This window comes from Laccaria bicolor, genomic scaffold (assembly GCF_000143565.1).
Source record: "Laccaria bicolor S238N-H82 LACBIscaffold_16 genomic scaffold, whole genome shotgun sequence".
Classification (NCBI taxonomy): Eukaryota; Fungi; Basidiomycota; class Agaricomycetes; order Agaricales; family Hydnangiaceae; genus Laccaria; species Laccaria bicolor.
This window is the reverse complement of record NW_001889887.1, coordinates 290067-307569: the sequence shown is the minus strand read 5'-3', so window position 1 is coordinate 307569 and position 17503 is coordinate 290067. Positions and strand designations below refer to the sequence as shown.

General features: G+C 42.9%; 2 protein-coding genes across 2 annotated transcripts; both read left to right on the top strand.

The window, feature by feature from the left end:
- Window positions 1-397: 397 nt before the first annotated feature.
- LACBIDRAFT_328295 (uncharacterized protein) lies at window positions 398-3821 on the top strand (the record flags this gene model as incomplete). The annotated part of the gene is made up of 15 exons (XM_001882364.1): window positions 398-420; window positions 473-563; window positions 616-741; window positions 811-829; window positions 892-1220; window positions 1396-1545; window positions 1631-1750; window positions 2267-2398; window positions 2491-2577; window positions 2625-2729; window positions 2778-2854; window positions 2921-2985; window positions 3130-3152; window positions 3176-3412; window positions 3465-3821. The coding sequence occupies 15 exons, from the start codon at window positions 398-400 to the stop codon at window positions 3819-3821; spliced, it is 1941 nt and encodes a 646-aa protein (XP_001882399.1).
- A 13043-nt stretch (window positions 3822-16864) lies between these two features.
- LACBIDRAFT_299293 (uncharacterized protein) lies at window positions 16865-17083 on the top strand (the record flags this gene model as incomplete). Its single annotated transcript, XM_001882363.1, has 1 exon — window positions 16865-17083. One exon carries the CDS (start codon window positions 16865-16867, stop codon window positions 17081-17083), a length of 219 nt encoding a protein of 72 aa, XP_001882398.1.
- Window positions 17084-17503: the final 420 nt, after the last annotated feature.

Below are 17503 nucleotides of genomic sequence, written 5' to 3'. Positions count from 1 at the left end.
TCTCCTTTCCCCATCCCTCCTTCCATCTTAGATATAGTAGATACATTGTAGTAGTTACATCACAGTAGATACCCTGTAGCTATGCCCAGTAAATAGTGTTAGAATAGCTGTGAAAAGAAGTACAAGCCATGATAAAATGTCCGGGTTAGTGTGCGTGGATACACAATGGATAGAGAAACATGGTCAGATACACAGGGTGCACAGTGTGCCTGAACACACAATCGTTAATGTGTCTGGACGCATGATGGATAATGCACCCAGACACATGATGGGTGACACACCCAGATATGCAATTGATAATGTGCCTGGATGCACAATGCCTGGTGGATAATGCGCATTCATCCATGGACCCAAAGCCTTGGTATGGGATTGGAATACTCTATGATCTCTATTGATCATGCCGAAGAAGCCTTCTCCTAGGTCAGCCTTACTCATTGCTATTAACCTTGTGTTTATTTCGCTTTCTCGGCAGATTCCTCGTGCCCTTTGCAAGTTTCTCAATTGAGGCTGGTGTGGACAATGCAATGACAATTTGGGTGGAGGATTGGAGGATGATAGATTCAGTATGTCAATCATGCCTCAAATTATTTCCGTGGTGCTAACATTCATGTAAAGGATTTCATCGATAATGACAAGGACCCTGCTGAGCTGGATGAAGCTACTCCTCAACCACTCCCTGATCGAGAGGTGTACTTGTCTTATTCTAATTACATTCAACATTTTAGGCTTGTAAAGCCTCAAGTTAGTTATCTGTAATGCCTTAGTAGATGAGACATTCAATTGAATTAACTGTTACATTAATTATGATAGAAACACGCGCTAACGGCATGTGAGGTGCTATGGTTCTGTATAAAATACCAAACAATATCTCTATCCCTGTAAATCACCCAGTTTCCGTAATGGCCCAAGGTAGAGGCAGAAAACCAACACAGCAGCCAGCACCTCCTCGTACAGCTGGCCATAGAGCAGCACCAGTCAACTTTTGTGATGATCCCGGTTCTGGAGAAGAATTCAACTTCACTCCCTTGGACGAACATTCTGCTAATGAAGATGTACAGCATGTACAACGACCAATCTCTCCCGCGAGTGTTGAGCCTGTAGCTGGCTCTGCTGCCTCCACCAGACCTGTCACGCCTTCTGAGCAAGCCTCAGAACCCTCATGGAGCCGAACAGCCCCAGATATTGATTTTTTCTTTGAACACAGATCCAAGGTGCCTCCAGTAAGCTATGCAAGTACGTGGTCCTCCATAATTTTATACATTGTACTGACAAGGATTGTTATGTAGGGCGAATGGGATAGACTTGCGCCAGGGTGCAGGCAGCTTCTCAGCGAGCACCTCAAATGGTCCATTGCGCAACCACCTCCTAAGCCACCACAAGGATATATATCTCCAGAAGTGTTGTGAAACAAAATGGAAAGTCCCTGCACTTGCGAGCGAAACTGGAACAGCCCCTGCGCCCCCTGGACATGGAACACAACGTCCGCCATTTTCCCAGGAGGCATTGATACAGCATCTTCTCAATTTCATCGTTGCTGATGATCAGGTTGGTAAAGCACTTTTAATGTTTGGTATTAGTCTAACCTTGTTCGTAGTCTATAAATGTTGTTGAATGCCCAGAATTTCGACAGCTCCTCTTGCTTTTACGTGAGGACCTCGAGGACAAAGACATTCCCCGCCAAACGAAGATGCGCAAATCCATTATCAAGGCATGGCATGCATATTTCAAGGTCCTAAAACAGGAATTAGCAGTATGTTGTTTCAATTGACTGCTTTGTTTCCTTGTATTCACTGATCACTCTAGGATGCGCCAGGACGCATTTCCTACACAGCGGATATTTGGTCAACAAAAGCTCGGTACCCATACCTGGCCATTACCGCACATTGGATACATAGAGACAAGTCTACCAAGGGTCTTCAGCTGTGTTCTACACTCATCGCATTTCACCGTCTTCAAGGAAGCCACAATGGGAAGAGGCTAGCAAGGATTGTCCTCCATCTCTTGGATCGAGTTGGGATCACAGTCAAGGCATGTCTATGTTTCATTTTCTTTCCCTTTTCTACTTTATGCTTACATGCACAGGGAGGCCATTGGACTCTCGATAACTGCTTGCTCAACGATGCTTTCCTCAGATAACTCAAGTTACTTTTACGCCCTTGCGACATTGAGTTTAATCACAAGGAGAATCATATAAGATGCTTCCCACACGTTACCAACATATGTTCGAATCACGTCATCGATGCATTTACTGATATCACCCTGGTAGATGATACAGGGGGATTCATCGCATCTGCATCAGGCTCTCCAAGCGATCCCGATAATCAGAGCTACGAAGAAGCAATTGCTCGCGACCCAATTGCATTGTGCCAGAGTACCATACGAGCAGTACGTGCCTCAGGTCAATGATGTGACCACCTGGCAGAAGTAATAGAGGATGGAAACAAGAAAGGGTGGTTCAAGTCAACCAGGGATCTGACCATGACTATACAGGTTAAGCAGGCACAACTTATACGTGACATGAAGGTTCGGTGGGACTCTCTTTACTTCATGATCAATCGGTTTCGTAAACTACGCCTGGTATGTTTGAACTCTATCATTTTATAAGTGTATACTTATGAAAATAGGCTGTCGAGTATTTTCTTTCTTTGCCTGTCAATAGAGAGCTTGCGAAACTTAGACTTACTGATATGGAATGGACTGTACTCCAGGATTTTGAGATCATACTGGGTGTATGTCTCTAATATTGATACCTGTTCAAGGCTAAGTCTTTTTCTTAGGTACCCCATCAAGTGCAGAAAATCATGTCGAAAGAGTGCACTCCCATTTTATCAGGCGCAATTCCTGCGTTCGAAATGTTCATGACGGCATGGGAGCAACTTGGGAGAGAACACCCCCGCTTGGCCTGATGGATGGATATCAGTATTGACTGGGCAACAACTTACTACAAGAAAATGGATGATTCACCTGCCTACGTTATTGTGATGTGTGAGTTAAGGTTCAAATTCATAGATCATTTAATAACTTGACATCATCAGTTCTCAATCCCTCAATACGATTGTCGTGGATTCAATGACACTGGGAGCCTAATTATGTTGCCAGGGCCACTGTAATTATAAAGAATACCATAAGTGTCTCAGTTTGTTATGGTGACAGTATGCTAACATACTTGTTGCAGATGCAAAAATACCATGACCGTCTTCATGGACAAGTTCAACAACCTACACCTGGTACAGTGGCCTCGCAGCAACAGAGGCGAAGCTGGCATGACTTAGCTGGACAATACAGGCTCGAAGATATGATGGACCTTTCGGGTGCTTCTTTGCAGCATGTCCAAGGAGTTGAAGAACAGTTTGAGTCATATGAAAATGGGCCGCTCTCACTGCGTGGCACAGATATTGTAGTGTTTTGGGTGGTAAGTACAATGCCTCACTATTTTCCAATTTGCGTCACTGATTTGTTTACAGATAGGTGATAAAACTCATCCAATATTATACGCAATGGCATTAGATTATTTACCCATTCAAGCATCCTCGGTTCCTTCTGAGCGTGTTTTTTCATCCAGTGCTGAAACTGATACAAAGAGGCGAAATCGAATCCACCCTGTTCTAATGGAGGCACTTCAAATGTTAAAATTTTCGTTCAAGCAGCAACAGCTAAACTTTACGGAGGGATGGGCTGTCACAGAAGACGAACTCGAGTACTACGCAGATGACGACGAAGATGCAGTGGATTTGTTAGGGAAGCTAACTTCAGAAATTATGGAGGATGGTATAGATATTGATGAGGTAATTCACGTTGTTGGACAGGATGACGAGGATTGATAGAGATATTATTGTATACAACTTTACTTACCATCACAATGTACATTCTCCTCGAATTCTATTACATATTTACCCTCATTTTACTTAACACGCAAGTCATCAATTGCCGCAACATTTACCGGCTATAACTGGTTCAAAGCCACTGACTAAGCCGAGCCGAACCAGATTTGATCAGCTCTCAAGCGATCCACAAACCAGAACCGGCAAAAGCCGCCAGTTCAGCGAGCTGGCTTGCAGCTAGCTGAGCCGCAGCAACACTACTGGCAACAACATCAGAGAGTGAATGGAAAAGAGGAGTAAACTGACATTAGGTCCTTCAAGTTATCACATCCTGCCAGAATCTAGATCAGATGTGAGGAGAAGATGCGGCAGATGGAGTACCAGTTGAAATGGGAAAGTGGGGACAACAGCATTTGGATGAGGTGGACTTGACTCAGAGGTGGACAATCCTTTTTGCCCTGGGCAAGGGGGCTCCAGCAATAGAATGCCGGACCTATACCCAGTTTGTTAGTCCAGCTGATGGTCTAAAAAAATAAAAAAATTGGAGGTCTCGACAACTAGAGCTCAGGATTGCTTCAGAACCTCATATTGACTTGCATTAAGTGTCCTTATGTCACACAGTACCATATAGCAGCTATATACAGTGATTTACATATTGCTTTACAGTGTGCACAACTAATTTTCATGAGTGCTATTTGGTTGTGTTGCAAATGTGACATTTGGTCACATCCTGAACCCCTGTTCTTGGTTTTCTGCATCCAAAAGACTTCCAGCAGCTCTTACTCACCCTATTGCATCATCTACATGCAGGTTCAACACTTTGTGTAACAAGTAAATATGTTACTCTAATGATAAACAATTTTATCCATCAAACTGGCCAAATTGCACCATGAATGCACTGCTGTGTAGAAAGATTGGCTGTGAAACTTGATGGGTATGCAATTTCACAGTATTCTTCCCAACCTTACTTACTACTATGGGTTGAGCAGGCACCTCAATATGGGTTTGCATGGTGTATAAGAGGCAAGTGAAGCCAGAAATGATGTAAAAATATTACTAATATTACCATATTTGGACATGTGCCTGATTACGTAGTTAGTTAGTCCACCCAAAGTTGAGGGGAAAAAAAAATCGACCCCAGGTCTTTTTTTTCAATGCCGGAGCCCCCTTGGCCCTGGGTTTGGATCCTGGCCATTCAAAGTTTTCAACTTCCCACTATTCAGGGGAAGAGAGCTAAAAGCTTTATGAGCAACTGTGAACCTGGATCCAACAGAGCCAAATTGTGCACAAGGGAGGTTATAGCAGCATGCCTCAAAAATCTGGACAAACATGATAAAGCTAAATTTTAGGAACAGAAGCAACCCTGAATAACAAGTTATCTTGAGAACTATTTGGAGAGACCTCTTGGATTTTAGCATGGAGGGCTGGGATTGGAATTGCAGGAAATAAAACATGTGGCAATCTGAATTGTAAGTAAGTTCTCTAAGGTATTACAATTGCACATATTTGCACACACACATCAACAACACTATAAGTTACTTTCTTTTTCCCTTTACCTCACTCTTCTATACACATTTTGGAACTGTTCTATCCTTGTGAGTGAGAACACATTTACACTCTTTTTTGAACACCATCCAAACCATGTTCTTACTTGAAAGTGTGGTTCCTATACTATGTTAATTGCATCCCTGTGAGAATTTTTTGAATCTCATTATGTCCTGTTGCATTCATTTTTTTTTCGATGCATATATCCATGTCCCACTCCTGCCCTTGTCCCATCTTGAAAGATGTTTCCTTTTTTTTGTGCATATACTCAAGTTTTCACACATATAGTCATCCCCTTATTGTGCTGACTGGTGGCTACCACTTTTATAATATAACCATGGTAAGTGCCAGCAGAGCTGTTGTATAGGTCCACACTCTATATGAAAGACATTTCATTTAGTTACCTGTTGTCTTTCTTTCTCATACTATCATGTACCTAGTTTTGCAAATCAGCCTCTAACTTTACAACAAGTATGATTTACACTCTAGAAATATTTGAGGGAGTGTATACCTATGTATAGAGTGTGACTATATTTTTTTCTTTGAGAATGTGTCTGTACTTTCTAAATTGATGCAGTGGTTGTTGACATGTAGACATGTTTATAGATGTGCAATGCCACTATAGTAGAAATATTCTAAATTTTACAATTTCTTTACAGTTTTTTGTCAAAAATTATAGTGGGATGCACCCAGTGTAGGTGGAACTCACAGGACTGACAAAAGATTATACTTTATAGCACTGTTTATGTCATCTTACTTACTCTTTTATTTCTTTTGCACTGAAGAAACATCACACTTCCAGATATTGACCTTGAACTCAAGATCAGCACAAGAATGATGATAGTGAGTTCTCTAACACACAGGGTTTAAGGCACTAAATTGGAGGACATTCACAAGATGGTTGCATTGATAGCAAGTAGAAGAAAAGTAAAGACTTTTTTTGTAAAAAGATATTCATATTAGATCAACTTTTTTTTAAATTTAAATTTAAATTTTCTCCATTCCATGAAGGTGCTTTGCTTCAACAGAACTGTATCTGCCATTAGCACCACTGTTGCAGACAGAAGTTATGTAGGCTTGCTCCTTCCCTACCAGGATCAGTAGTTCAACAAAAGTAGTTACTATGACCTACCAGCACCTCAGTGCACCCTATGAGCTGGCAGATTTTAAAATATGTCTTGCACACCTCCCCGTGCTTAGCTTTTTTAGATGCACATACCTTTATGTATTTTCAGCTACCTGGAAGTTGTTTGGAATGAAGATATGAAAATATGGATAAGTCCCATCAATGGAAAAATGTAGAATGGTGTCATGCTCATGCTCCCTGGCAATCAATCTGCCGACATGGGGGCCTGAAATGTTAAGGGTCCAAACATATCATTACCCAAGAAACTTCATGCATCTACTATAAACAATGCATTGGCAACATGCCAAGATTGAATCCATCACCAGGCACAAAGGGTTGAGAAGACCATGACATGCGGGAGTGAGGAAAGTGCAATCAGATGCACTGACAAGATGCATGAATACCTAAACAACACACACACACTAACACCTTAAACACTTATCACCACAGGTATGTGCTCAGTGCTTCAAGTTTGGGTTTGTACAGTAAACGGAATTACCACACTTGTTTTGTTAGAACTTAAATAGAAGTTTGAGGAACTGTCTTGTATATTTGGTAACACTTGTTCTAGTCTAGTAAGACCTAGGTAATGTCACAGGTTTGTAAACCCATGCAGGTTGATGCCACAGGTTTGTATGGGTATGGGTCCAGGTTGGGGCCTAGTAACCCTCTCCTAACCCATACCTATGCTGCGGGCATGGTGGGTTTTGGCATGTGAATGTTCTTTCAACCTCAATGGGTATTCAGTACTACCCAGAAAATATTGCCAATTGCACAGCAATGCAAATGGCAGACCTTCCTACTGTACAGTGCCTGTGGCGTTGGTCCAATAAATAAAAAATTGTGTCGCTAAAAAAATCCACATCCCAGAACCACATCCCACATCCCGATCCTATGCCGACAAATTCTCCTGAGGCCTCTGGCCCTTGTAAACGTAATCTTTCAGCAAAGGTGACTACTAATGGTGACTCTGAGGTGGAACAAAAGAAGAAGAGATTAGAAGTGAAGGAACAGAGCACGAAACCGGCACCTACCCAAAAGCACTCAAAGACTACAACAAAGGCAGCCACAAAACCAGCCCCATGACCACGACACCCCTCTGTTGAGGTTGAGGAAGTTGAGGATGAGTCTGCTAACTGCACATCCGTCCCACCTTGCAATCCACAACACATCCTGGAGGCCGCCGATGGGAGTGACAATGATGTCAACATCCCAGCACCACCTCAGAAATCCAAGAAGAAACCTGTGGTTACAAAACGGTGCCCCTCTGTTGAGCTCGAGGACGTTTACGACGATGAGGCAGATTGATATACCTCTGTCCCACCTTGCAATCCACAACACATCCTGGAGGCTGCCAATGGGAGCGACGATGAGGAGGAAGCTCCTGTCCCTGATATAAACCAGGAGCATGAGGTGCTTGAAGAAAGTGATGAGGCTGAATTGGGTATGTACTTGATCATTGTGTCATATCCTGAACTGACCATCAGTATGTAGAGCACCTGTCTAAGGATTGGACTTCACCTATCTACATCTTTTTCAGGACGTCACCTCGCATTGACTACGTGGATGGCTGTCATGCTCACATATTTGAATGTGCAGCTGGGAGATGTCGAGGTAAGAATGGAAGGGTCATTCATTGATATTTAGACAAGGGCGACGTGAAGTCAACAAGTGGCCTGCATCATCATGCAACCAAATGTTGGGGTGCTGAAACTGTGAAGTCGGCAGATGGTACCAAGGATTTAGAGGCTGCACGTGCAATCTTGTTGAAGTCAAAGTTGTGTGATGGGACGATTACAGCCAAGTTCGAACATATGAGGAAAGGCAAGGTCACCTATTCACACTGTCAGCATACTTCAACTGAAGCAAGGTAAGCAACATACCTTTAAACGACACTTTCCACCTGACTTCCTGTGCCACTGTAGGGCTGAAATTGTCCGTTGGGTGTCCAAGAATAAGCGGCCCTTCAAGATCGTAACTGATCAAGGTTTCCACAGCCTCATGAAAACAGGACGGCCTGATTACCACCTTCCCTCTGCTGAAACTGCATCCCACGACGCATGGGTCATGTTCGTCAACGTCCAAAGACACATTGCCAATATGTTACAAGTAAGTTATAATTGAGTATTCCTCATTGCGAACTCACCTCAAAAACCACTGCAGGAACACATAGGGGCACTGAGCTTCGCAACCGACACATGGACATCCCCCAACCACAAGGCATACATGGCCATGACAGTTCATTTTGAAAATGAAGGCGTCCCTGTGGCAATGCTTCTCAACATTGTGGAAGTTGTGTGCTCGCATTCTGGCCTCAATTTGGCAGCTGCATTTGTGAAGGTTCTTGAAGATTTCGGGATTGAAGACAAGGTGAGCAAAGAATCTGGTGGAGAGGGTGTAAATAACTCACTGAATACATCAAGATCCTCTTGATCACCTATGATAATGCCTTGAACAACAACAAAATGATTGACGAACTTGTCAACTTGCTTGATGACTTCCCAGGTCCTGCAAATCAAACACGATGTTTCTTACACATCCTAAACCTCGTGGTAAAGAGCATCATCTGACAATTTGACTTACCCAAATCCAAGAAAATGTCGGATGACGAGGATGAAGATGATCCTACGCTGGATGCAGCTACAACAGAGCTTTTGAAGCTTGCTGGTGATATCGATCTTGAGGAACATATCACCACGAGCGCTAGTGATGACAATGAAGTGGCTGATGATGATGAGGAGGGATGGGTTGACGAACACAAGGATATGACTGAGGAGGATTTGAAGGAGTTGGCAGCCAGCATGCAGCCTGTCCGATTGTTGTTGATGAAGGTAACAACATGAATTATATTTTGTTTTATTATCTAATGTTTGTGGTCAGCTGCGAAAGGTTGTGTTTGCAATCAAAAACTCAACAACCATTGTTCTACCCCAATGGTTCGCAGTTCTTCAAGATCTCAAACTCTCTGAACAGATGATGCCCCGCGACATCACCACCCAATGGAACTCGACCTTCAACATGCTCAACTTTGCTGTCAAGCACATTGCTGCCATCAACACCATCGCTGGTGATTGTGATATGAGGCTGAGGCAGTACGAGCTGAGCAAGGACAAGTGGGATGTTGCATGCCAGCTTTGGGATGTTCTTGAGGTGTGTATTCTATTGACTATTCTCAAACTTGGTTGATCATTCTACATCATTAGATTTTCAAAGACATGACATTGTTCTTTTCCCAAGGAATGCCCAGCATCGCCACCATCATACCAGCCATGGACCACATTGACGAACACCTTGCCACAGCCACTATCGACAACAAATACCCTCTGGCGATCAAGGCAGCCCTTGCAATCGGCAAAAAAACCCTCAACTGCTACTATGACAAAACTGATCATTCCAAGGTGTTTAGGATCGCAATGGGTACATATCTTATTACTCTCTTGTTTTCTCCTTCTTACCCATGGCTAGTATTACACCCTCATCACAAGCTTCAATACTTCAAAAATGCAGGATGGCAGGACGAGTGGATTGACAGAGCAGAGGAAATTGTATGTACGGAATTTGACCTATCATATGGATCCATAGAGGCCACCTTGGCAGAGACTCGACTTCCTAAATTGAAGGTACATGTTCTGAAATTGTCATCCTTATAAAGTCTTACCGTTTACTATAGGTTGCATCATCCAAGTCTAAAAACATCTTCAATAACCTACCTTCCCTCCAAGCACCCAAACTGGCAGAGTTGCGTAGTGAATTGGATAAGTTTCTGAGCACCAACCCTGAGCATGTCACTGATGCCCTAGCCTGGTGGTGGAAGAACAGAGGCGCCTATCCTTGTCTTCATCGGATGGTGTTAGATTACTTATCGATCCCAGGTAAGTTGTATTATCTCATTGCTGGATATATTTTTGACCATAAACTACTGCTAGCAACATCAGTGGACATTGAACGTACATTCAGCCAGGACCAACTTCTCCTCTCACACATATGCAACTGACTTTCTGTTCAATCAATGCAGGCCTTGTTATGTCTCGAAGTCTGGAGCAAGATGGGGTATGTGAAGGACAAGGACGTGAAGGCAGCCACTGTGTTACCTGAAGTGGGCTCGGATGAGGAGAAGATCTTGAGTGATGACTGGGATGCTATCAAGCTAGCTTTTTCTTAATGTTAGACCTGATTCAATGTTTAATCCTGTACAGGTTTTGATACCTGCAGGTTATTCCCAACCCTTGACCCAAAGCTACAAAAACCTGTACCCATGTGTATGGGTATGGGTTTTGACAGGTATGAGCATGAGTTGCCCTAGAAAACCCCAGGGTAGCCCATGACATTCCCTAGTAAGACCTTTTGGTACAAATGATATTGCTTTTACATGCAGGCACAAGTATAGAATTCAAAACTTAATAGCTTTTGAAGGGAAAACAGCTTTTACTGGACTATCTCAGTGTTCTGGGATTGTGTTCTAACTTTGTATGAAGAAATGACAAGGAACTGTGCTTTTTTTAGACTTTTGTAACTCCCTTGAGCTTTTCTTATGCCTCTGATGTGATCCAAACTAGTCTTAAAGACTCTTCAAGCATGCTCACTTGGATTCCTCAGAAGTAGTACAGAGCTCTCTTACTAACTGATGAGACAACCTTACAAAAGCTTAGTGATCCCCATTTGACAAGCTAGTTCCAGGGTTGATGCACATGATGCATATCACCACATGACTTCTTTGATCATGCTTTGTAGCATGTGACTGGTTGGCTTCTCACATCAGGTACACATCAAGTTATAAGCTTGCGCATTTCTCATCTAATTACATTGTTTAATCCATAGTAGAATAAAACCCTGGTTTGGTGTAAACTCCAACACCCTGTGCTGAGGTGTGTTTACTCTAGAACACTTTTATAGTGAACTATTTCATGGTAGCATAGTCTTTTTAATAGGCTTCAAGTATATTGAAGTGACTTGGTCATGTGCTGACCACAATTCCTACTACCTTAAGATGTGCACATTTCTTGGATGTAGACTTTAATTGACCAGATCAGGCTGTATCTAATGATCCTTATGATCATAGTAACCATATTTTACTATAGAAGGTTTTATAGGAGAAAATGCAATCAATCACAATTTTATGGGTGTATTATTACAATCTGTATCAGCATTATGATTTGTGACTGCCAACTCATAGGGTGTGCTGAGGTGCTGGTAGGTCATAGTAGTGGATGCATTGGAGGATAATTATATCGCTCAACAGAGGGATTGAAGAGGGGCTTAAATTAGTGCTTGAAGGTCTGCAGAAAATAACCAAGACCAGACCGGACCTAACCACAAAAAGACCAGACTGCGGTTAGTGGTTAGTCAATTCTGGAAATGAAATAACCGGTTATTTTGCAGTTAACTAACTCTTAAAAAACCGGTTATAACCGGTTAAAACCGACCCTATTATACCCCTTCAAAACGCATCTAAAAGCATGAGAAACGATAAAAATCTGACAGAGTTATGGTCAAATTGCTAAAATATTGGCCAAAAGAGTATGCTTTCAAGAATATTATCATAAAATTGTCAATTCTTCACCGAATTTAGCATTCTTGGGCTTATTTTAAAGCTACGATACATGGCAATAATGTTTACTGAAAGAAATATGAGAAATATATGCTGTTTTAATCGATTTTCTATATTTTCGGTCCTAACTGGTTAGTAACTGCAATTAACCAGTTTTAGTTGGTTATCTTTGGTCCAGTTAGGTTATTTTGGGTCTGGGAACGAACCCTAACCAGTCTCAGTCTCAGTTAGAGCCCCTGGGCACCCAATAACCTAACCTAACCAGACTTTTAAACACTAGCCTAAATGCAAGTACAGATATAAAGTATGAAATGGTGAAGAATCAAATACTTTTGATAAACTTATACATATTCAATTATCAATCAAAACAGTCAGACAAAAAAAATTTTTTAACACAGCCAGGGAGAGTCTGTCTGGTGAGTGAGTTTGTGAGTTTACAAAAGTCCACCAATTTTTTCCCCATTAACTCTGGTTAGCTATAGACAAAAATGCAAAACAGATTCATGCAATGCACCCCACCATCTCCAACTCTTCCCCACCTGTATATGTCCAATTCAGTGTTAAAGAAACATTGACCTGGAGTACTTCCTCACTGCAAGTATGTCATTTGTTCTCCTCCCCAACCATATATGTACATATACTAACCACAAATTGTAATAGTAATGACCTCTGAATGATGTGCATAAAGCAATTCCATCTGCAGCTAATTCAGTACTGACACCATTTCAAGAAATTTGAAGGCTGAGCAGGGGAGGATGAGTTTGCATTGGTCAAAATGAGGTCAGTTATGTTAATAACTGAGTATTCAGAACTTCAGATTAGTTGGAATGATGTCAATATCACATCAGCAGTGGATTGAATGGGACTACACACCCACCCATACATCACTTTGGTCAATGAGGTCACATACTAAAAAGAATATCAGGATCTGAGTACAAGCCAGAATTTCAGTGAAAATGAACATAGTTGAGAAGGATGGAAGCATTGTGGAAGAGGGATTAAGTACTACTACTGTCTGCAAAGCCATCATTGAGATGTTTCTTTCTATGAAATGAATGTGTTATCCTGGACTTGAATTCCGACACCCTCTTGGCAAGATTGGTCAGAGAATGCACTAATCATATAAGTATGAGAGTTAGTGAAAAACAAAAATTAAGCTCACTGCATACCTTTTCCCCTAGAGTTTACAGTTATATCTGCTGGAACTGCTAGAGGTGGAAGATTCAATACAAGTGGTACTGAGTCTGAGGTTTCTTCTTCAGGGACTGTAATCCTCACATCAAGAACTTGAGTCTTGTAGGCTTCTTGGACATTGGGCATAGTGGCAATCTTGTGGGAAGATTCTGCTCCAAGAATTCTACTTTTCAATCCCTGAGCTTGGACATCCAGTTTCTTTGCCTCTGTGTATTTTTCCAGGATTTGATATGTGGCTGCAAGATATGCCATGGCATTGACTGTATCTGGGTGTTCTACTCCAAGAATTCTGGTGGTTGCATCCAGAACTTGGATCTGCAGTTTCTCTGCCTCTGTGTATTTTCCCAGGGCTTGATATGTTGCTGCAAGATGTGCCATGGCATTGACTGTATCTGGGTGTTCTACTCCAAGAACTCTGGTGGTTGCATCCAGAACTTGGATCTGCAGTTTCTCTGCCTCTGTGTATTTTCCCAGGGCTTGATATGTTGCTGCAAGATGTGCCATGGCATTGATTGTATCTGGGTGTTCCACTCCAAGAATTCTGGTGGTTGCATCCAGAACTTGGATCTGCAGCTTCTCTGCCTCTGTGTATTTTCCAGGTCTCGATATGTGGCTGCAAGATTTGCCATGGCAGTCATTGTACCTGGGTGTTCCACTCCAAGAACTCTGTTGCTTGCATCAAGAACTTGGATCTGCAGCTTCTCTGCCTCTGTGTATTTTTCCAGGTATCGATATGTTGCTGCAAGATGTGACATGGCAGTCATTGTATGTGGGTGTTTCACTCCAAGAACTCTGTTGCTTGCATCCAGAACTTGGATATCTAGCTTCTCTGTCTCTGTGTATTTTCCCAGTCTATAATATGTTGATGCTAGATGTGCCATGGCATCAATTGTATCTGGGTGTTTCACTCCAAGGATTCTGTTCCTTGCATCCAGAACTTGGATCTGCAGCTTCTCTGCTTTTGCATATTTTCCCATGTTTCGATATGTAGCTGCAAGACTTCCCATGGCATTTATTGTATCTAGGTGTTTGAGTCCAAGAATTCTGGTCCTTGCTTCCATAACTTGGATCTGCAACTGCTCTGCCTCTGTGTATTTTCCCAGCTTTTCATATGTTGCTGCTAGACTTGCCATGGCCTTGATTGTGTCTGGATGTTCCACCCCAAGAATTCTGTTTCTTGTATCCAGAACTTTAGTCTGCAACTTTTCAGATTCTCTGAAATATCCTTGTTCCATCAACAATCTCCCACACTTTGCATAAGCATCATCTAAGTAAGTAACACCATTTCTGTTACTTTCTGATCTGGAATGCTCTATATTTGCTCTTATATGTGTTACCAAGGCCCTCTGAAATCCATATGGTTGGCTGTTATTCCATCTTAGTCTTAGTGAACAAGACAAAGTAACATATGCCATTAGACAACATTGTTTCTTCCCATTTGAAAGCATTCTGTCTCTGCCCCATGTATGCACCAGTGGATGCATTGCATACACACCATCAGATGGGCCTTTTTTGATCAAGGAGAATGACAGTAATATTCGAACTCCCTCTTTAAAGAGAAAGTTATCCCAAGTACCCAATTTATTGAGAGGAAGTAGTCTCCGGTCCAGCAGACAACTGGCAAGAGGTAACTTTGAGCCAGAACTTTTCTTGTCTTCTTGAAGGGCAGCATAAAAAAAGATGTCTTCAGTAATCCCCTCATGATGGAAGAAAGGAAATAATTCCATGAGGAGTATTGCACTATTGGCTGCTTTGGCCTTACAAGAATCATCAGATTTAGCCCTTCTCTGAATTTCTTTGTATGATAACTCCCAAGTTTCATAAACAGTTTTGTTATACTTAGAAGCTCCAGTAAAATCTGAATGAAATAATAGTGTCTTTCGGTGCTCTGAATATTTTGCAAGGTAGTCTCTGATAGTGGTTGCTCCAGAAGCAATGTAAGCACCAGCCTGATCAATTGCAAGAGGAAGGCAGAAGAGCTCTTTTACAATCTTAGAAGCTTCAGATTGAAACTCTATCGAAGATGAATTCAAGCAACTAGCTTTTAGAAGTAATTCAAGAGCATCATTCTCTTCCATCTCAGTTATTTCAAGAGAGTTCTCAGGTGAAGTCAGCCTCCTCATGGCAGAATTGCGACTGGTTATCAGAATATTTCCCCCCCTTCCAGGTGGAAGATAAGCTTCCAGCTCAGCAGGTGATAGAACATCAGCATTATCAAACACCATTGCATAGTTCTCTTTCAGTGAGCCAATCCAGCAAAGAGCAGATTCAGGTGACCCATCCAGTGCAGAAAGCTGAGCCTCAGAAAGGTTACAGATACCCTTCAGTGCCTGTGTGATGGTGCTAACTGAGGATGCATCAATCCAAAAAACAAAACAAAAGCTGAAGGTAATCAAAAAGTGTTGAAGTTGTATTTAGTAGATACTCACTGGTCAGACATCTCCTTGACAAACTTTAAGCAAATCTGAGTCTTTCCAATACCCCCCATTCCGTGCAACAGGAAGAACTTTCTCTTCTTAGCTCCATCATTTGTGTTAGTAAAAAAATGCCTCTTGAGTTTGGCGATGACTTCTGTCCGCCCTGTGAACCGATTGCTTGGGTTTGGCATGAGGGGGATCACCCCGTCAGACGTCGTCCTATTGCCGTTGTGGATGTTGTGGATGTGCATCTGCCGAGGTCCGTACTATCAGTCTGGTTCACTCGGACATGATGACCATTCTAAGTACTCACAGTGTTAGCGATATTGATCGTGCTATTCTCAACAAGAACGCCGTGAGCGCCCTCAAACACGTTCACTACGCTCATGTTAAGATATCAACGATGGAGAGGTTTCGGATGAGAGAGGGAAAGGAAGAAAGGGGAGCGCCCAGACGCCAAAAGACCCCCAATCATGAGTTGGTCTATTTGTATATATGTATTATGTATACACAAGCACGTGCCTGGGCTTTTCCGACTCAAGATTCTCCTTTCCTTCGTTCTTCGGCCGCTTACTTGATTCTGTGGACTGGCTCGACTTTCTAGCATGTTGGTATGGCACATACAGGGCTCACGACCAGAGAACGAAATCCGCTGGCGTTGAAGGTGCCTATTTATATTGTGATGGGCGGTGCTTTACAGTTGGACTCTGCATTTTCCCCATCTAAGTTCGAAGAATTTTCTGGAAATGAAGGTGCGTGGTGTACTCACTAGACATAGCATCGTCGGCTGAAAATCTTTTGGGTAGCCTTTATGGCAGATTTAGCTGGGTAACATTGGCACCCAATACCAGAAAACCGTACGCGATCTACAGGTAACAGCCTTTCCAGTGTCGCCATCGCTCGAAGTTAGTGGCCGGGTCAGAAGGCACCGAGTTCGCCCTTGTCTCAACATTCGTTGTTATCGCTGCAAACTCTTTTCCAAGGACAGAGGTGCGCGGTGGCTCAGTGCATTGCGTTCCAGTGCTTGTGTTGAATCGCATTGTGGGAGGTCAGCTTGGGGCTCCTTGGTTTGCTTGACGGAGAACGTCAAGTGAGTTTATATTCTTTCCTATGGCGGCGGTAGCTAACGATTGTTTACGCAGCTGGCTCTATTGATTCTCACCGTATTCCCTCGCACACCCACATTTGCTCACTCCTCCTAAACCAACGGCCAATGAAAGTTGATTTTGTAGTTCCCTCAAGTTGCACCCTTCTCTGCACAGGCACATCGTCTAGGCCTCCCAGCTTCCCATCCCCTCCCTCAGGTTCGGAAGCCAAGCAATTCTTCACCCTTCTCACCTTCCTCCCGGCTGATGTCGATCGTTGGGAAGGCCACTCAAACCCCACGGACGCACGACTTCATTTCGGTATTTGGGGTCTCGGGGGAGATTAAAGGTGGTGAGGTTCCCGTCGTTTACGGGCGGGTATCTTGGTCCGGGTTCGGACCAACCTTCTTCGACAGTGAGAGCCGAAGAGTGTGAGAGTCGATTTGCAGGGGCCGAATGCATCTGGAAACCCGCTCATGTCCCCCCTTTTTCCCCTTTGTCGGCTTCCCCAAGATTCAAGGTTTCCCTCAAATTTCTCAACGACGCCCTCGATTCGCCGTCTTTCCGAAGAGGCCTCTCCATCGTCGTGGGTTGGAGTTTATATGTTGATTTCCCAAGCTCTGAGAGATAGGGAGGACCACGTTGAATTCGCATTAGTTGACTTGGCACTCGATCGTTAACTCTGCTTCAAAGATTGCGAAAAGGAAGGGCGGTTAAGAGGAGAAGGGACAAATGGGCGTACGGTGGATGAGCCTAGTGCTATGGCA